The sequence below is a fragment of the Mchenga conophoros genome, linkage group LG12 (genome assembly GCF_057382185.1).
Source record: "Mchenga conophoros isolate Kocher_MC1m ecotype Shallow Benthic linkage group LG12, M_conophoros_male_GT1.1, whole genome shotgun sequence".
Lineage (NCBI taxonomy): Eukaryota > Metazoa > Chordata > Actinopteri > Cichliformes > Cichlidae > Mchenga > Mchenga conophoros.
In genome coordinates this window covers 25,326,056-25,347,927 of record NC_140537.1, presented here as the reverse complement: position 1 = coordinate 25,347,927, position 21,872 = coordinate 25,326,056, and the positions used below count along the sequence as shown (strand labels likewise).

The following is a 21,872-nucleotide window of genomic DNA, read 5'->3' as shown; positions in this document are numbered from 1 at the left end:
TTCATTGCCTAGTTCCTCAACTGCTGCCACTCTTTGCGGGTTCAAAATCCCTCATGAGAACGGTTAGAATATTAATGGGATTTCCAGTGACATTAGAAGTTTAGCCAAGACCAGTGACTGGGGGAAGTCTTAACCAGATTGACAGTTTGCTAGGATAAAAGCCATTTTTGTGACAGATTTAAGTCAAGGAATTATTTAAGGGATGGCACTTAAAATGGATCTGAATAGAACGTAGGGGGGTCAAAAGGAAAGGCATTTTTTTCCAGGGCTGGCAGTTAAATGGATTAAAACAACTTAATGGATGCTCAAAAAATCTAATCCATATGGTTACAAAAGCATTGCAGTGGCAGAGGAGAGACTGTATCTTCATTGTAAATGAGAGCAGACATCAGAACAAGCGCTGCTTGAGGCTTTGTGATTTACAAAGAATCAAGATTTGGGCTTTATCTTTTAAGACAGATGGCCGTTTTACCTTGGTGGTGTGGGTATAGTACAAGGTGACTGGTGATTTGTATCTGTGATTTGATGTTTTTTAACAGCTTCACATGTCCCCTGCAGAGTCCAAGTCAATAAGTACAATTTGTGGAGTTACACTTCAAAGAGCACTGCCAGAATATATCTTTTCAGATGTCAAACACAAGGGCTCCTTCAAAGACACTTTGGAGTTTGCCTCAACTTTTCATACTGTAAATGTCATCGTGCAGTAATATAAAGATGCATATTACTTAAGGAAAACTTCTATCTGATATCAAACATCTTACCTGGATGCCTACTCTCTCGATGACGCAGGAGATGACATGGAGCACCTGCATTTTAGTGTCGCACTCTGTTACCTGCTGCAACAACTGGAAGAGCAGCCCAAAGATGGACTCAAGATACTAAACAGGGAGACAGAATTTAAAATGTCAGACATAAATACTGATGTCTAAAAAAACCTTTTTTGGTGTTTTCTAAAACTTGAATTTCAGAAACTTGTACTCACTGGAAGGAATTGTTCTGTCCGGAACTCAAAGTCATCGACAGGTGATCATGAGTTAAAGAAGAAGTCAAACTTTAGGGTAGACAGATGTTAAAGCAATTCACCAAGATACACTCAACCATTGTACATTTGCTTTTGCAAGGTCGCAGTCAGTTTACAATAACACTCAAAAGAATGATAAATTCATGTGCTGCTGAAGTTAACTACCCTTATTTTCAAATAGGCCTATCAAAAGGATATTGAGTTTAAGAGTTGTAGCCGTCTCAATCCGCACCTATAAGAGGGGGGAAAAAACATGGCTCAGCAGGTAAAATTAAGCATCACATTATCCATCTAAACCGATACAAACAAACTCACATCGGGCGAGAAAAAATAGAAACCATAAACCTAAAGTAAAACAACTTTTCAGAAATAAACAAAGCTAGTTTGCAAGGTACCATGTTAGCCTAATAAAGGCCATCGAAGTGGCTGCTCAGCTTTCTGTATCACAGCAGAATAATCTGGCAATGAGTATGATGGCAGAAGGTTAAAGGTTAGCAAAAAAACTTAAATGCCAGTCTACTAACATGTCTCAAGCTTTAAATTCACATGCCTGTTTGGGTATATTCAGGTAAGATAACCCAGAACAGTCATAGGTCATACGTCTAATGATCAGTTACAACTCTCAGGTTATTGCCTGTAAACTAACAAATGAGCACAATTTGGGTGAAGAACCCTTAGGTGATCAGTGAGAATTTGCTTAAATCTGTTACTGTAGGAGGAAAAGAAAATCTTGTGAATTATGGACAGATGGACTGTGGACACATCAGCATGGCATGAACTTATTGGTCCTTTGGCCAGATTTGCTAACCCAGATCTGAGAAATTCTTTTAATACAACAAATCAATATGTGTGATTTTGACTATTTTGTTACGGTTGGAATGTTATCGTTTTTAGCCTGCAAACATTTTTGCAAGGTCTGCATAGAAAATTTCCCCAAAAAGGTGCTTAAATTGCATTTTCCCTTCCACGATAATACAAATGGGGTTTCAAATCTGGATCACAGATCATTTCATATTCATACACTGACTGGAAAACTCAATTGGCCTCTGTCTTTCTGTTTGTGTTGTACAACACACACACACACACACACACACACACAAAAGTTCTTTATGAATATGGAGCACCCCATTGATCTGATCTTGACCCTCAGATTTTCTCTCAATACTTCTTATCTTGACTAAAAAATATTGACAGTTTCACAAGCATTACCATCATCATTTATGCACATAACACAATCATTTTCAAACAACACGAGTGCAGAGTTAAATAATCTTCTTTGATTTTTAGAGTTACTCTGTTAGGGTAAAGCCAGAAAACTGCAGAAATCAAAATTTTAATGAACAAGATTTGTGTTCTCCATTCTTATGACTCTCTCTCACTCTCACTCTCACACACACACACACACACACACACACACACACACACACACACACACACACACACACACACACACACACACACACACACACACACTCTTTGCTTCCACCACGTCAGTCATATCATAATTTATCCTCCTTATTTTCATGCATATTTCTACATGTATAAAATACTGCCAAATCCAAATAAAATGTAAAATTGTTCTGTTTTTTTTAAAGGACAATAGTAAAAAGAAAAGGCGTTTGCATTTAATTTTTAATTCAGAAATCACAATTATCTATAAAATCCTGAGCCATTTTTACTGAAGATTTTGGTCTCCATTTATTCTGCCTCATCACATCATGCCAAGTCAAGGTTTTGGAATTACTGGCACCAAACCAGTGGTATGATCACACTCACACTGGCACATTTTCCTCAATTATTAATTGACTTACTCAAATAAGCAGCATAACTTCTCCAGCTTGTGGTGTTTATACTTTTCTAACACTATGAACAGCTCATATTTCTGAAGCACAGAAAATAAACTGATTCTCATATTATGTTTTATTTTTAAAAAATGACATGACAGCAATAACTGTAAGTAAGCATAATCTAAGGTCTGCATCTCTTTGGTAATTAACTTACAACACACACACTTGACACTAGGCAGAAGCTTAGTCAAAATATAAGCTGTATGATATTTGTCCACTAAACAGATATGATACATTTGGCCATTTTAAATGAATACAATCATTTGTATAACAATAATAATATGGGCTAACAATATTATAAATCCATAGACAAAAATTTGAAGCATCTGTTCTATACTGAAAATACAGGTGACGAACAAAACAAATGGAAAAAGTACATTAATGAAAGATAAATCTGAAATTCAGACAGTCTGGTTTAGACACGAAGAAAAAACACAGCCCTTCTGTCTGCATGTTCATAAAATACTGAATATGGTTTTAATAATTCCGCATACATTAACCAGCAACAAAAGGAGTATGTTGATGAAGTGGGCTCTGCAAGTGCCATCAGCACTGGCCTTGTTGGCAATTGGAATACTTATGAGTGAAACTACATTCTAATTCAACAAAGCATAGAGAAAACCATGGGTTAAAAGATGGAGATAAAATACTCAGATGGGTCTTATACAAAAACATACGTATTGTCCGACACTGTTACATGAAACATTCACTTTAAAATGTTACTGATGTTCAAAATATCTGAGGGGTTAAGAAGCCAAAAATAAAAAAATAAAAAATAAATTCATCAGATTTATGCCAACTATAAAAGTAACTGAAGGTCTAACCAGGGAAAACTTACATTTAACCAACTCAGTGAATCTGACTAAGATAAAAGTAACGTGAAAAAGCAACACCAAATCCAAAACAATCATCTGGAGTAAAATGATAATGAGCATCATCTAAAAAACCTACATGCATATTAAGTAACACAAATACATATCCTCTTCTGGAAAATATTTCAGCCAGTGCTCACTGAAAAATTCTAAGTGTTAATTTAAAAAAAAAAAATGCTGGCAGATAAGCAACAGCCATTTCCACAATTTGTAGTTACCGATGAGTTAAGTTGCTTTATAATACATCATTATAATACAAATTAATGATTAGTGTTCACTTAAATACATGTATGTTGTAACGTGCGGTGGAGATGAAGCCAGCCGCGGAGATGTGCAGGTGGATAGCGAATGAGCAACAGCTTCTGACTTTCCAAAAAGTACTCATTTATTTACAATATCAAAAATAAAAGTGCTACCTCTACCACACATTACTAAAGAGCACACTAGTCCGCGTACACACGGGAGCATCCATTACAGGAGGAGTGCGAAGAAGAACAAAAAAAGGGGGTGACACCAGTCGTGAGACAGGAGGCGCCGCCATGTGGTGATACACTGCATTACAATAGCAACTGTTACAATGTGTATGTATGTGTAAAAGCTTAAGGAGTTAAAAGCTTAAACTCACCACAAGACTATTTTTAACCTTTACTAAGACTCTGTGAGTAAACAAACAAGAATGCTGCAAAAACTAGAACACCTTGAAGAAAATGAGGAGATAAAAAAAAAAAAAAAAAAAACTGTCACAATCCAAGTAATATGCATCTGTGATTTAGCTCATGAATGCCACTGATGGATGCTAATAAAGCATGTGCATGGATGGCTGTCTCACATATAAAGCTCCCGGAGTGTGCAACACTACCACAGAAGTCTGCGGAAACTATTTAAGAGAGCATGCTTGTGATAATCAAAATGTTAATCTGATCAAGACACCGAGGGCCACTGCCTTATCACCCTTTCTAACAGTAAATGGCACCATAAATTACAAAAAAGCTCATCATATTGCATTCAGTACAATGACTGAGGCCATTAACTCATCGGGAAAGTATTACAGGTCACAGATCATGTTGTTTTTCCCATAGACTTCTGCACAATTAGACTTCTTTATGCAACCAAATGGGCTTCCTTTTTCCATAACAATGAAGAGTTTGCTGCACTGCAGCATGAGCTCCTACATCTATCTTTTAAATACAATGCGACTATGACAAGGCGCTTCAGTCTAATTTTTGGACACAAGATGTCATAATTAAATAAGTGAATAACTTTCCAGGTTAATAAGGAAAACAGAGCAGCAACAAGGATATTAACAACTTAGATTGTTTATAAGTCTCGAGGTTTGATTAACAATTCATTCAGGTAAAGACTTTCTAATTGGCCCCGAAAGATACTGATCAGGAACTACAACATGATTAGTGAGCTGGTCAGTTATGTAAATGCAAGTTTGTACGAGGAAATGCCGCTGAAATGGTAACAGTACTGAAATTAATCTCTACTTTATATCACAAACGATTTACAAAACCCATTTACCTACACAGGGTGTAAATAAGAGTAAAATAGATAATACTGGCATGTAACTAAATTATCACATTAAGTGCGCATTCTTTTAAGTGCAATAAAAACCATCTGTGCACAACATCTGGATCAAAGCAGCCAAACGTATATAAGGTAACACCACACAAATTATGATCAAAGTTCAGGCTGGACCTTTAAAAAGCAAAAATCATTAGTGATTTCAATTAGGCTAAATTTGATATAGTGGCGCTACACATTTAGACTACCTAAGAGGCAGAACAAGACATGTCTGTTTGAACTATGACATGCTGCCTTCAAGCTACAATCACTGAAAACATTATCAAGCTATTTTTTCCCCCTCCTGTTTTGCCAAGAATATCACTATAGCAAATTTCCTTGATCTATCATGACATCATTTTGAGGCTCACTTCACTACAACTTAAATTTTGTTTCGGTAGAACAAAGACAAATCTGAGGCCAGCAGATTGTGCGAGTGTGAGTGGTGGGGAGTTGAAACTGTTACAACTGTTTTGATATTTGTACTCCCCAAGACATCTGAGGGATTACAGCAGTGCTCATCAATTGGCATATGAGATGTGCCTTTATTAGTCAAGAAGACTGCAGGCTTTTGCACGGCATAGATTTTTAGGTTATCTAAGTGACTTATATATCATGTTTAACCTGAGTAGCGAAAGACGGTGGTGGGTTTGAAAACGATTTGCCGGGAGTCCGGTGTTCTCACCAGCTCTAGTGAGCTTTGCCCCCGGCTAGCTATCGAGCTCGTCGGGACGCTTTGGAAAATATGTGGTGTCTTGATAAACTGAGCAGATATTTGAGGTTTACACAGCTACATTCTCGCCTGAAAATATGTTAAACGTTTATTTTGTGACCCAGAAAGAATAATAAGAGTAATATTAAAACTAACTAGCTGCCGCCATTGGAAACTGAGCAGGGCAGCGCTATGAATTCTGGGATAGGTTGGGCCACAAAGTATACACCCGACCCATCCTTCAAATCTGGGGAAACGAAGGCCGCATTTGTCGGAGTCTTCAAATTTGGACAGTCTTTGTCATGTCGCTGTAACGTAATCGGCCTACAATTGCACAGGAGGATGCGGTTCCTGAATTTGGACACAGCTACGATACCGGACACTGCTTCTTCTTCTTCTTCTCTGTTTCAGTCCGTTATTACACTCTTAAATCCTACTACTTATTCCTACGTCTTACAAAGCTTCAAACGACGCGTCGACTATTAAATTAGTCGTCGATGATTTTGATAGTCGACGTAATCGTGACTAATCGACTAATCGTGGCAGCCCTAAAGTACACACGTTTTTATTCTAAATTCTAACCTATAAAAATGACTGACAACTCCTGTTGCATGTACAGGAACGGATAGAAACACTCAGTTCCACAAAAAGTGAGCCCGTTTGAATGACATGTTCTAGATTTGTTCAGTGTCTGCTATTTGAATTGTATTTGAACCCTGAACAAACTTCTCTAAGAGCATTAAGTAGTGTTTCACAACTTAATAGAAGGTTGTTGAAATTCAAATGCGCAGTACATTTTCCAGTCTACATACAGACACAAATCTATCTCTGTTAATAGTGAGTAACTATCCTATTTAGCCACCTACTGGCAAAGAAAAGTCAGCAACCTGCAATGAATTTTACTCAATATTAGAGATGGACCGATCTGATATTACGTATCGGTATCGGTCCAATACTGACCTAAATTACTGGATCGGATATCGGAGAAAACTAAAAAATGTAATCCGATCCATTAAATATCACGAAAGCACCTCACAAAACTTGCAACACGCCGTAACTCACCTCAGAACGTTAGCACGTCGGAGCAGTATGCATCACGTGATAGAGCGGCTGTGGCATGCGGGACCTGTCGGTGGTCTGGATAGCATTTGGAGCTTCGCTAGCAACCCGGCATTTCATCTCCGACAAAGTTATCCCGAGAGAAGTAAAGCAAGTGTGTAAGTCCATCTCTGAATGTTTGTAAAGCATTCCTGCGTTAAGCTTAACAAACGACTGCCTCTCCTGCTGCTACTTCAATCATGAAACTGCTTAACGATCAGCTGATCGGCTTTTCTGTCGCGAGTCCGTGTCTCTAGTTTGCTTTTGGCCCATTTTGCACCAGAAAGAGGAAACCAGCGGCTGAACAACAGCAGCACGTTTAAGCTTGATCAGCTGTTGTTAGAATTTATTTAATATTACTTTCTACTCGAGGATCTTTTCTACGTAGCTGACGGCTGGTAACTGTGCAGGGGCGGATCTAGCAAAGTTTAGCCAGGGGGGCTGATAGGGCATTAACAGGGAAAAGGGGGCACAAAGACATACTTTTCTTTCTTATTCTCATTTAAAATGTCTAGCTTTTAATAAATAATTATCTGACACCCAAAGTTTTAATTTGATGTAAAATGAATAGAAGTCAATTACTGTATATAGTAACTATTAAGTCTAATATATATACCCTAGTAAGCTATAGTACTTTTTCCTTTGGGAAGGTACCATCTGTGCAGTCTGCAATTTTGTTGAAGAAAGATGTTGAATCTATTTAATATTTCTTGAAAAATAATTGATTTCTGTGCATTTTTTTTTCACACTGCATCAAATTAAGGTTGATTACGTCGATTAAGCATCATGAGGTGGAGCGTGAGGGGTGGTTCCCTATTTTTTATTTATTTATTTTTGTTGTTGCTGGGAGTTGGAACCCTATTAGTTAGGTTGCTTAATATTTATGCTAAGTACTCTTTAAAATACCAGAATAGGGAGGATGGTGTAGGTTTAAGTTTATTAGATTGATCAGTATTGCTGAACTATGAAATTTTTTTTTTTTGCATACAGGTATAACAGAATAGCTTTAGTGTAGTTGTTGTTTTAAACTTGAGTATGAACTTATACAAAATGCAGCAAGATATTTAAAAAACAGTTTTGTTGATTAAAAAACACTATATCGGATTCATATCGGTATCGGCAGATATCCAAATTTATGATATCGGTATCGGTATCGGACATGAAAAAGTGGTATCGTGCCATCTCTACTCAATATACATGAAATGTATTTTGTATTCAACATCATACCCCCACAACATGACAGATGATAATTGAGTGTCAGTTAATGGACACAGAAAATGATATTTAACTGCTACCTCTTGAGTGAACCAATCCCTGATCACATTTCTGGCTGTTTGGAGATTAAGTATTAAAATCTTAACTTTAATTAAAATGTTATCATATTACTAGATATAAATTATGTTAAAAGAAAACAATCAAGTGCATGAGACAGAAAGCATATCAGATGATTAAACTAATTTTACCTTACGGTGAAACTCAGTCCAAATTGGGGTTATGGTTTTGTCAAGGCCACAGCTAAATAAAAATGTTAGTGGATAGTAAAGGAAAAATTCAAAATATAAAATCTACAGTAAACAGTAAGTTGAGAAAAAAAGATGGAAAAAGCTTGTCACAAACTCTGATTACATTTGGCTTTTTTATGTAGAAAGATGGCAGCACAGTGGCTGTGGTTTCACGCTATTAAGCAGAAAACTGTGTTTGTGTAGCCAGCTGTGCACTTTCACTAACAGCCCATTTCAGTCATTATGAACTGAACAGGAGGGTTTTTTGTAAGAGAACCTGGCACTTTAATCACCAAGCACTTTTGAGTGGGGGAAAAAAAAACTGTATGTAGCTGCCTTACCACCAAGTCGGGATCTTGCATGAGACTTAAGATGACCTCATAGAGTAAAGGTCGAAGGTCAGATTTGAACTTGACAGAAATCCACTGCCCTATTAGCCAGATGACTCGTCGACGAATCAACTTGTACCTGCAGGACAGAAGAAGACAAAGTAACTTTTAGCTGAAAACCTGAACAGATGACTACTCTGTGCTCTTCAATTATATCGTAATATGGAGAAATTAACCAGCTGGCGCTATAATCTTAGAACCATAATGTGAATACACAGCAGTAGTTAGCAGACCATTAAAAACTGCTGGGCCTATTCAAATAATGAAATCTGCACTGTCATTGTTTAAAGCTTATTCAGAATTGTTTCTTGTGTTGTGTTTTTTTTATTTTTTATTGTTGCCTCCTGTATGCTGGAGGCTATGGCACAATTTGTGCTCTCAGGTAAATATCACTGTCACTTTATTACACCCTACAGATAAGTCTGAACTTGGAGTGTAAAGAATGTATTTGTTCAGACACATTCTACTGTATGTGCATTTGTTTAGCTGAATTCATATGAGCAAGAGACTGAAAGCCTGAGGGACAATGAATCTTGTGACTAATGACCAAGTAAGAGAATTGGCCTAGTTAGAAAACTAGAATACTTAATTTTAAAAAAATACTTGTGTGGAGTAGTTATGTGACAAAAGCAAGCTGCATGTCTAAATTGCAAGACGCTATACGTTTGGAAGTTATTTTTCAGACAATTATATTTGGCAAGCTCCTTTTGTATGTCTAAGGACCACCTTGACAGTAATGATAGGGACTGAAGGACAAGGGAAGAGACAGATGAGGATAGGGAGTGACACTCTTGTTGGCTTCCTGTCAAACATCCACAGGGAGGCAGAGATCATAGCCTGGGCCACCAGCCAGAAGATGCTAAACAACAGTATGACTCAGGAGGTGGAGATGGAAAAACAACCTTGCATGTGTGCATTACAGTCGTGCTGATGGAGGATGATGTCAGGGATCGATGGCGGTCAAAAGGTTAATAGTGATAGCTCACCAGTCAAGGCTATTTTTTTCCAGTTTACCCACTGATGCAATAAATCGATAATATTATCATTGTTCTGAGATTCATAATAATTTTTAAAAAAGCCAAGCTACAGTGTCCCACTTCCACATATAACCAATACCTGCAACACAGAGGGGGACGATATAGTAAAACCACAACAGGGTACATATTATATCGAGTGGATACACATGGATACCACAGTGGTATGATGCTCTGGCACCCAGCAGCGATGCCATCACTCACTGGAGATACCATGAGGGGCAACAGGACGACTGGACTATGAAGCAAATCGTCAGCTCTAGTGTGTATGCACAAAACAAGCTACAAGTCTTGATCTTAAAAATAAATAAATAAATAAATGTATAGCAAATAACATTAAATTAAAGGCCTGCTGCACAGGATCACAAAGAACTGGAGCATCAAAGAAGAATGAACAATCCATCAATGACCTTTAAAGTAAAATAGAGTTAACCAGACAAACTGGATTTCCACAGGTTTTTTTGAGGCAATAACACGTGATGGTTCCAAAATGAGAAAGCAGGTATGCCAATGCCACTGGCAGTAAACAGGCAACTGGGAACATTCAACCAGCTCTCAATAAATCAAAATGCTAGCATCTCTGATCCAAAGAGAGAGTGACACTGCATGTAAATTATCCCAAGATCATCTGTTACTATCACTCACACAAGTTAAAATCTGTGGCTATTGCTAATGTTTGATGTTCTTAAAACTCTGAGAATATAGTACCTTTATCCTTTAGACTTGCATCGCTTTTCCTTTTCATGTTTGAACCCTACTTACTTTCCACCAAAACCTTAATAACGGTCCCTTCAAATCTTGGCCCCAATAAAATTTCCATATTGCTTTCAACTCTGGAATAAGTCTAAGGGCAAGCATTTAATTAATGAATAAGCACACATATGAGGCATCAACAGGCACATCCAAGAATCAACAGGCAATGACATTGGCTTTAATTAAAGAGTCTGTCTGCATCCAAAACGAGGAACCAGCCAGAAAAATTGGCAATGTGAAAGGAGATGCATGATACTCAGACCACAGATGTCAGGAAAGTTTAGAGACAAAAACTGCGACCACAGCAGCATTGCCACACAAAAATGAGACGGCATCGTGAGCCAAGATTGGTAAAGACAATTTTTTAAAATCTGCAAATGCTAATATGTATGCATTTTTTAATCTTTAATTCTGTGGCACAGGAATTTCAGCAGAGTTCAGGGCTGAATTTGAAGAGTTATGATTAACAGACAAAGAAGGAAAGTCCATGTAAGGAACACATTTCCTGATTTGGTGATGATTTATCAATGTTTGATTTTTGGCAAGTATCTGCCCCGCACAAAGAAATAAACAACATTTCTGTATATAAGCAATATTTTTTCTAGATCATGTTGTAGAAAACCAGTTGCAAAATGTCTTTGAGTATCCAACAAATAAATCTTTAACCTTCTCAGCATTATTTCTGACTTTGTACTGACGTGACTAACAGACTACACATTTCCAGGGCTATGTTGCATCTGTGCATGACTGGAAAAAAATACTGAATATCTGCTTCAGCAAGGGAGATTACAGGTGGTACAGTCTATTATTAGTGCAGTAGCAAAGTGGAAGAAAAGATTAGAGAAGCAGATGGACAGACAGGTTGACAGAGGTATTTGTCAAAGGTCAGACATGACTCATCCATGCTAAAGCTGTTTCCTCCTCCACAACTTCACACAGCTGTCAGGAACCCTGTTCATCATTTCTGGCAAGCCCATGGGAAATCCGTGGACAGAAATGAGCCCAAAGGAATTTTACATTATTGCCGAGAAAGAAATCTTGCACAGTTCAGGCTACATAAATGTAATTTATTTCATACATTGCTGTGTGTATGTAAAACTTTATTTTCCCAATACTTAAAATTCCTAAGCAATGTAGTGTGAGACTTCCAAGTCAGAGTATGAAGAACCTTTTACACAGTGGCACAAAATAATTCCCTTTACCATTCCTGCAAAAAGCGATTCAGCCTGGATCTAAGGTTCGAGTGAACAGTTCCACATCACTGCCGTAAAGATTTAAGCACCATTTTTAGATTTTAGGACTCAAATTTAATTCACTTAGTCAATACCAAATGGAAGAGCTTGTTAGTCACAATCAGAGCTAATGCAAAAGAAACTAAAGAAAATGCAATGATATGACAAGTAGTATTAAAAAAAATAAAAAAAATAGCTGCTGCCAGAGCTACCCCTCATCTTCAAGTAAATGCACCTTTAGTACAAATGTGAAAATCCTACATCACCTCATTTCAGCTACTGTATTCAGAAGACTTTCACAAAACTTGACTTCTGGTCACCTAAAGGCCAAGGTTACGATAATCGAATGCATCCAAGGTTTTTAGTGGATGCACCTATGGAAACATTTTGAAAATCCTAGGTGTCATCTTTCTCGAGTGATCCTTTTCACAGGATTTACAGAACACTTAATCTCAACTAGTCCTAAGATTTTTAGATGTATGCCACCTCATGAGTTACTGTATTCACAAAGTTGGGTGTCCAAACTGCCTGTGATAGCACAAGACTTCACGGTTGAGGGATAAAAATGGAACCCCAATACAGGCCCAATCAGTTCAAGACTACTTGAAAAATGGCACACGCACACACACAAAACATAAAAATCACATTTCGCATGGTTGGATCTTAACAACTTCCCAAGCAGAACTTCATCATGTAACTAGGAGAAATGGAAGTGAGTGAATGCTTTAAAAAAAAACAAAAAAAACAAAAAAAACAGAAATCAAACTTCCAGGAATTGGAGTTGGATCGTCTCAGTGTCTTGACAGACAGCCAACTGGATCCTCCGGCTCAGTGCTGGTTAAAATTTTTGGGTCTTCCACTTGACTTTTCATAACCCTCAGGATCATTTAAGAAATTCCAAATGACTGCCTTGCTGCGTCCCACCTCAGCAGCAATGGTGCGCTGTGAGAGATCCTGCTTATGCAGTTCAACAACCCAACCATGTTCAAAATGGAAAAGTTTTGGGGGTTTTTGCCTTTGCCATCAGAATGTCATGACACTGTGACTACCTGACAGAAGGTAACAATAAATCCACTTTTTTGCACAGATTTGACCTTTTAAAAGCATGTGGTCATAAACTTTTGATCAGCCTGTTTCAGTTTAAGCCTGGTTTTCAATTAATTGCATGCTCAAACAAATGTTTTGTCTCCCTCCCATTTCTTCTTGTCACATGTTGAAGCTCTACTTGCAACCTTGTTAAGATCCAACCATGCAAAATGTGATTTTTTTTTATTTATTTATTTATTTATTTTTGCCATTTTTCAAGTGGTCTTAAACTTTTGATCTGGACTTCATAATAAGCTCAGTTTTGTGAGTGCTTGTTTTCCCCAAGACTTGACCCCATGTCAACGTGTTTGTATCACAACGTGCTTGTGATACAAACCTAACAAAAATCAACCCAATGTGTCTAAAACTAGCAATAAGAGAACACCAAGACTTAAAAGGTAACAACTTTGAAAAGTCTCTTGGCTAACCAACAGATGCTTTTTACTCCAGACAGACACATCAAGCAACAAAGGGAATGTCAAAGTGCCAAAGTGTTTCACAGCCTTCTATGCTGGTAAAGCCTGGAAGCAAAATAATTGAACACAAACCATATCTGTTTAGGTTACAACAAAAGGTGTTTTTTAGACTAGTCCAAGTAAATAAAACAAAAAAAAAGCTCTCAGCTATGTCCAAATACAAGTCATGTGTTAGTTCTGAATATGTATGAGCTTCAAGATGCCTCACTAGCTCCTCTGTTCTTGTCAGGCACGCTGTCCCGTCACAGGTAAGACAGCTGTTTTGGCTTAGGCAGAAAAGGGAGGAAAATAGTGACAGCAAGTTAAAAATTAAAGTACTGTTTCTCATGAGGGTGACTGTACACAATGTGCATCTGTGTAGTCATTATGCCAAATACTGACAAACAACTCACTGGCTGCCTGAGGCTCAGCCATAGGTGTAAGCCACACACAGCAGCTTTGCTGACAGATTTGGGTGCGAATACATGCACTGTTACTACTTCACACCAAGTGATACAAGCAGACTTATCCAGGGCCTAAACTTATCATGAAACTTGCAAACTGCAAGAGGTGCAAGGGCCTTGTAAGAAAAAATACATAAAAAAAAAAAAAAAAAAAAAAAAAAAAAACGCAAGCTAGCAAATAAACATCTACATAGCTTCTACTGGATGAGCGGCTCAGAAGCATTAGATGGAGGGTGATTTGTCTTTAATACAGCCATCACAATTCACAATCAAATATCATTTGAATGCAAATTATATTCAAGTTGTTTTTAAGTCTTGTAAGTAACTCAGATCTCAGTTGTAAACACCATGAACTGTAGACTTTAAGTTTGCATTCTTAGGCAACACTTTGCTAAACGGTTAGGGACCCACAGCCCTGAAATGCTGATTTGTTTTAAAATGGAAAAAAAAGTTTGGCAGATTTCTGATCTAAAGAATATATTCAACCCTAAAGAAACAACTCAAGATGATAAGTGGCACAGAAACTGTATCCAAGCAGGAAACAGAAAATCCTGTGAGTGAAAGGACTTTGCCAAAGACATTGATTCAGCTATTGCAATGATAATGTTATTTGCAAGAAACGGGTTTTTCTTGCATTAATAACAATAATACCTGTCACCTGAACATATTACTGTGGATCTCTGGGATTCTATTATGTGTGAAAATGTGAGATCACAATATGTATGCCATATTAAACACTCCAACCGTGAATACCCAAAGGGCCAAGGAAGGCAGACAGTGCAGCATCTGGGAATGTTCTGGTAACAGTGACAAATGTGCATCGAGCAAGTGTGTCAGCCAGAAAACCTGCTTTGAATGTGACGTCTGCAAATACCAAACAGGTATTGTCCCCTCTGCTTCTTTCTTCCTACTGACACTGCCAAGTTAGAGAGCTATTTTAGCTATTCTGATGCTGTGCTTTATTTGTTGCTAGTAGTGGCTGGTGTGTGTGTGTGTGTGTGTGTGTGTGTGTGTGTGTGTGTGTGTGTGTGTGTGTGTGTGTGTATACTGCCCTAATCTCTTTACATACTCAAATTATCACAAGATGTAAGGCCCCCGCTTAAATAAATGGATACATTTTAAAGTTTTTAGATGTTTAGGTTAGGTCAAGCATGCTGATTAAAATTGAGCAAGTACATGTTATGGCTGGTTAAAGTTTCGCCCAAGCATTCATAAGATGAACTGCAACACAGTTCGGTGAAACCAAACCCTCTATTTCCTAACGAGTCCCTTTCCCCGTCTAATTACTTTACACCAAATAAAGTGTATGAAGCTACTAAAATGAAAAAGTGAGTTCTAAGTAGGGCTGCCACGATTAGTCGACTAGTCACGATTACGTCGACAACTAATTTAATAGTCGACGCGTCATTTGAAGCTTTGTAGGATTTTCTGAGATTAAAGTTATCGTTTTTACACAGCCGAATAAACATCAAGCAGACAACCGATTATCAGAAGTGTGAGATGCTCGAGAATATACTCCGGTGTCCTGTTATATTTTAGATAGCAAGGAGTTTATTAAACTTCACCGAAACAATCTGCAAATTTCATTAAAATTTAATAAACTATCATCTTGTCTTCATTTTTAGTTAGCACATACCTTAAACACTTAAAGCTGTAAGCTAATGATAGTTATATAAGAGCTGATGCATGCTGGTGCAATAAGCTGTACGTTTTACGTCCAATGGATGCATGATCTGATTAGTCGACTAATCGCAAAAATAATCGGTGACTAGTCGACTATCAGAATAATCGTTTGTGCCAGCCCTAGTTCTAAGAGGCATGAAAAACACAGAAATATGACAGTGATGGAAAAACTTTGCTCAACTGGCTAGGTGTTGCTATTCAGGGAAGAAAAATGGTATACTACACAATAGTGTAAACCTGCATGGAAATCAGAACAGAAGATGATCTAAGAACCTTAGACTTTAATTGCTTGTTTTTGTATACTCGGTCACTAGGAGGAAAAACCCCTTAGTTTAGCAAATAAAGTGATTATTATCATTTCCATAAGCACAAACATGTAATTAGTAACAATATCAAGTATTAAATATAGTAATAATCATATCAAAAATTGTAGCAATACAGTTCTTTAACAGAAAGGACTATTAGAACATTTTAAAGGTGTGATACGTTCAAAAATGTCACAAATCACAGAAAGTTGAACAAAGCAGAGATAAGTCAGGTGGCACAGGCCACTACAAGTAATTACAAGTCTACAATAGAACACTTCATGATCTGGACCCCACAATTCAGCAGTATCAAATCCACCTACACACCTTTGGGGTGAACTTCAAAGCAGCATCAGTAAAAAAAGAACTTCCACTTATAAACCTTGGGGAGCTGTGCAAAGCACTAATGTTTGCTTGGTTAGCTTTGATACCAAGAGCACGACGGCTCTGTGGTTCAGTAAGTGCCACAAGGGTGACAACTCTTTCAAATGTGGGCCTTTACTGTATGGAACAGCGACTTTCAACTTTATAGCCACGGAGTGCATATATAGATACACTATATAAAATGAGTAGTTCAGATCCACTGTATATCAAAAAACCTGCGGATCACACATATTTGGAAGTTTAACGTGTTTGGATTGCAGTCATAATAAAGTGTTCTGAATATACAGCTTTAACATCAGGTGGCTTTAGATCAACTAGGCAGGAACGTGTGCATACGTGTGTGGGAGGGGGGTTAGCGGGCTGTGATAAGGCAGGTTACAAACAGCAAGTTAATTGCAGTAACATTACACAAGTGTATTCTTATTTGTAGTACACCCCACTGAGAGCTGAGAAATAAATACTACATTGCAACTTGAAAAATAAGATAATATACTGACAGTGTAAAGACAAGCATCACGAAGATGAAGTCCTTTAACAGATGTAGGCAGTCATGCATGAGCACTTGAAAACAGAAACCTCTGACTGCTACAGAGAAAAACTCCACACACCAAGGGAGATCATCAAGCGTGTCCCTTTTTAAACCATCCATGATGAATACACATTCCCAACTTCAGAAGCCCCATCAAAGTACTGTGGGAACCATGTGACCGCAACACAGCTTCATTTGCACACCACAACAGAGAAATCAATGAGAGTTGAAAAGTTTATCTGCTGTCCTGGATGTAACTAACCTTGGCTTTGCTGAATCCGAGTACAGCTCAAGGATATGTTTTATATGACTTGCTTTGTTTTGGTGGACCACGAGTCGGAATATTGACTGACTGATTGATAAGGCCAGTGTCTTTTTATGATCACATTTTTACTGAGAAGATAAAAGACAATAATGAATTTTATATTGTAAGCAATGAACAGGCTGTTCCACTGTGTGCCACTCTTTCACCATCATCATGAAACATTGAAAGTATTTTATTTTAAAAACAAATACAAAGACACATTTTGTAAAATTTATGACACACATTGAGTGTCATGCTTCTTTGAGTAGCCATACTGCAGTGTCTACTGCTTTGATTGTGCATTCACACAGTAGTGCAAAAAGAACTCCGAGACTCATTGCTTCACCACTTCCCAGCAACTGAGGAGCACCGCATATGACATGTTTCCAGAGTTTTAGCCGAAAGGGAATTTCTTACTGGCTTCTAATTACTGTTCTACTTTGCAGTTTTAATTTCAATTTGTCACTTGCATCAATTTTAATGCCTCTACACTAGCAACAGCCGTAGCTTCAGGCACTGAGTTTTCAGATTCAAGTTGTGCCTCTCTTTCGCCCCTATCGCTCTCTAGCTCCATTAATTTTATCCACACCCTTTATTGGGACGGCCATGGATAAAATTCTTAAAATTTGGAAGAAACATTCAAGTGGATTAAAAGATGGCCACTGTGGCCTTGCAAAAAATGTTTTGGACCACAACTCAAGAATTTATATGCCAATTGTGATCAAATATGACACAGAGTCTATCAGGTAAAACTCATGCCATGCCCAAAAGGTCAGAGGTCTAACGTTCTTTGACAGAATCTTGTGCATAATTATTTTATAATCATCAATAAATAAAATGTAAGAATTTTGATGATATTTCACATTTGGTCAGATGATGAACTGTAATCTTTGTTAAGATGCAACCTGTGTGTTTTCTGGTTGGTGCAGTAATTCAAATAGTCTTCGACTAACACCATTAATGTGTGTATTTGCATGAGTGCACAAAAAATTGAGAAAAATTGAGAGCTGGCATTTGACTACATAATGGGTTTTGGGTTTGTTTGTTTTTTAATCATCTTCAGTGTTTTTCCCAGGAGTCTCAAAATTTAAAACCCTCCCTTAGAGTAAAACTGCATTCTGTATTGTTTCTTTATAGACTGGATTAAGCTTTAAAAAGAGATTAAACCCCAGGTAAAAGTGGAGGGGTTATCTGCACTTGCATAGCCTGGAGGAAGAATCAGTGCGACATCAAATACCATGCACTGTGACGTCAGCACCAACCCTCGGTGACCAACCTTCTGAGTGCTGCTTTGATTGTGTTTCGTGTGTGTGTGTGTGTGTGTGTGTGTGTGTGTGTGTGTGTGTGGCACTTCCATTGTCCTTCATCTCCACACCATCTCACCTCTGGTCAGTGTCTCCCTTTTCTAACACCTTTTAAATCCATCCATGTAGCAACTCATTGTAACTTTAGCTGACTGCCTGTAGAGCCCTTAAAGAGTTCTTTCACAGTTTAAACAAAGTTTTTCTATTGAGTGCTGCTGATGTCCGCATTTGTCTGCTGCTTGTAAAGTGATGTGAAAACCAGCAGTATTTTTTAACATAACCATGACGGAAAAAACACCCCAAGTATTTGTTACTTATGAGCTTTTTTGTATGCATTCAATGTGCTACAGGCTGTGAGAAAGCTGGAGAGGTTAATAGTCAATTAACTTGAGTACACTGGAAGGAGTGTTAAATATGCAACATAACAGACATTGAAACTGAGCTTGCATACAGTAAAACACCGATTACAAAAGAACTGCTAAGCTGCTTCACTATTATCATTTCAACCCTGAATGAGACCGATGTGGTCAAATGAGACATGTTCAAAAAAGGTAAGTATCCCCCCTCCGAGCCCCCCCCCCCCAAAATATAAATTATTAATAATAATAATAATAATAATAATAATAATAATAATAACATTCCTTTTAATAATTCAGTAACCATGTCATACAAAAATAAAATCCTTACAGAAGGCTAATAAATTACTTAGATGTGGTATATTTACCACTGTGAGGCCATTAGTGATTTAGGCCAAAAAATAATTTTATTGTTTAATGTTATCTAACCAGTAATAATTAGAGTGAAATTCCAAAAACTCATTTCACGGTCAAGTGGTCAACCTTTTCTAATTTAGTTAGATCTGGCTTTTTTTTTTTCATTAGTGCGTGCTTTAATATTAAAATTAATTTTTTTTAAAAAAAAGAAGAAACAATTAAAAATAGAATATTTAGAGAAGACAAAAAGAATACCTGTGATGGCTGACTTGCAACTCTCCAAGAAGCTGATTCTTGAACCACTGGTCAAAGTCCACATTGTCAAACAGTTCATAAGCTGCTAATCCCACTGCATTGTATACTGCAGAGAAAAAAGTTACACTGGTTACAATATTCACAATACGACTGACATGTTTCTCCTACAACAGGGGTGTCAAACTCAAATACACAGTGGGCCAAAATTCAAATCTGGAACAAAGTCGCGGGCTAACATTAATATTTATTGAAAAAAAAAATCTTCCTCCAGATTTAAGAATGAATCTTTTCTTATAGACTCGAACACGTTTTGCTGAAAAACTGAATATGGAACAAGCAAAGCTTAATACTAAACAATATATATATTAGCTGTATAATACCAGTAGGCCAGCTCTAATAGTCATTTGGTATGGCTTCGCGGGCCAAATGTAATTAGGCTGCGGGCCAAATCTGGCCCGCGGGCCAGAGTTTGACACCTATGCCCTACAAGAACCTTTTTATTTAACCATTGGTTAAATTCTTGTGCAACACATGCACAGCAGCACAGACAAACAGCTCTTGAGGCTCTTTGACGCAAGTGAAAACGCAAAATTTGACAAATTAAACTGCAGGGGACCATCACAAAAATGTAACTTCATCCAACTTAACATGGACATTTTAAAGAAGCGAATAAAAGCAAAATGGCTAAAGCTAAAGCTACAGAGCTCAGAGCCAGTCAGGCTCTGCCGGCCTTGACCAAGCTTGAGATGTTATTAGCAAACTTGAAAACTGGTAAGGTAAAACATGTCAGATAAATGCCGGTGTAGAGTCATTTGGGGTTACTGGAATGTAGCTGTGGTTTCCAACAAATTAATGCTTGTTGTGAAGCTTTCATTCTGCTAACAGTAGGCTGAATATGCTTCAAATATGCAGGCAAATATTAACATACAAAACAACAAAACAAAAAAAGAGTACATGTTATAGAAACATAGACATTATAATAATGATACTATAGGTTATGCTTCAGGCAGAAATTGGTGTAATGGTGACTAAAGGGCAGGGATAGCTCAGTAGGTAAAGTGGTCACCCCATGATCGGAAGGTCGGGGGTTCGAATCCACTGAACGGCTACCCTGAGGTACCCCTGAGCAAGGTACCGTCCCTACACACTGCTCCCCGGGCGCCTGCTTAGTGGCTGCCCACTACTTCACTGAGTGAATGGGTCAAATGCAGAGAAAAACAAGTAATTTCCCCATGGGGATCAATAAAGTATCCATTATTATTATTATTATTATTATTATTATTAAAATGAAGAGTGCAATAAAAGAATAAAATAAAAGATGATTAGAAAAAGAGTGACAGAATGAGAATATAATATAATATAAAAAGGGATAAAAGAACACACAATACAAGAAATAGTGGCTGTTACTATTTATAATTTATCTTCAGAAGTAATGAATTTTGAAATGGCAAAAAGCAGAGAACAGGACTGATAAAAAAAACAAAACGAAGAGAGACTGATCCGATTTACGGAAAAAGAAACAGACTTTTTCCATTATTTTAATTCTCTTGTATTATGTAAGGCTGAATATGGGGCAACTTGTGAAACAAAGAGCAAAACCATAAACCAGCAAAAACAAGGGAAATATAATCATTTAGGTGTCTATGATCAGTTTCAGAGGAGTTTAACACTTTAGATACATATTCTGTCATTTATTTTGAGAAAAACCAGGACTAATGATATGATGTACAGATGGACAGTGGAGTGGTGCAAAAGTAGCAATCTTATATTTTACTACTGACAAGGGAGGGACGTCTCAATAGGCAGCTAAGAGCTCTTTGGAATTGGTCTTTTTTGTTGGGGAAGATTTTTGTGTTAGAACAGTCAAACTCTGATACTCCCAGCATGACAGAGCAATAATTACAATGGAGTAAAAAGTACGTGAGCTTTTGACTGACCTGCATCCTTCATTAGCAACTGAACAGAGTCTTCCACATTGGTTGGGCCTGAAAAGACACAAATATACACTGGATTTAATTTCAGTAACAAGGCAGAATCAATAACATTAGCAATATAGCAGCATATCTATTGTCCCAGTATTGCTCTTTGACAGCGGAATGTATGTAAGGTATGTAACTGACAACTGGAAATTAAACAGGCACGTCACATCGGTCTTGCTTAAGCCATTTTGATGGGCTGTTCTTGCTCTCTAGTTGTATACTCAGGTTTCAAAATCAATAGATGTCTTCTTTCAACCATAGAATTACCCAAACTGGTGTTTTCCTTGCTCCAGCAAAACCAATTTCCACTCTGACACTTAAAATGAAAAGTAGCTCGAGAGACAGGGCAGAAGTGGACCTTGTAATCCACCCAAGCGAGCAATAG

The 21,872-nt window shown here is 37.6% G+C and overlaps 1 protein-coding gene across 1 annotated transcript in view; it reads right to left on the bottom strand.

Annotated features, from left to right (window-relative positions):
• ipo11 (importin 11) overlaps positions 1–21,872 on the bottom strand; it is a 128,335-nt gene that overhangs the window by 61,607 nt on the left and 44,856 nt on the right. Inside the window, exons 14-19 of the mRNA XM_085294762.1 lie at positions 21,446–21,493; positions 19,509–19,614; positions 8,960–9,086; positions 1,220–1,253; positions 983–1,023; positions 762–878 (exon numbers count right to left, since the gene is read on the bottom strand). Of these exons, the coding sequence (XP_085150888.1) occupies positions 762–878; positions 983–1,023; positions 1,220–1,253; positions 8,960–9,086; positions 19,509–19,614; positions 21,446–21,493 (473 nt within the window). The remainder of the gene's footprint in view (positions 1–761; positions 879–982; positions 1,024–1,219; positions 1,254–8,959; positions 9,087–19,508; positions 19,615–21,445; positions 21,494–21,872) is intronic.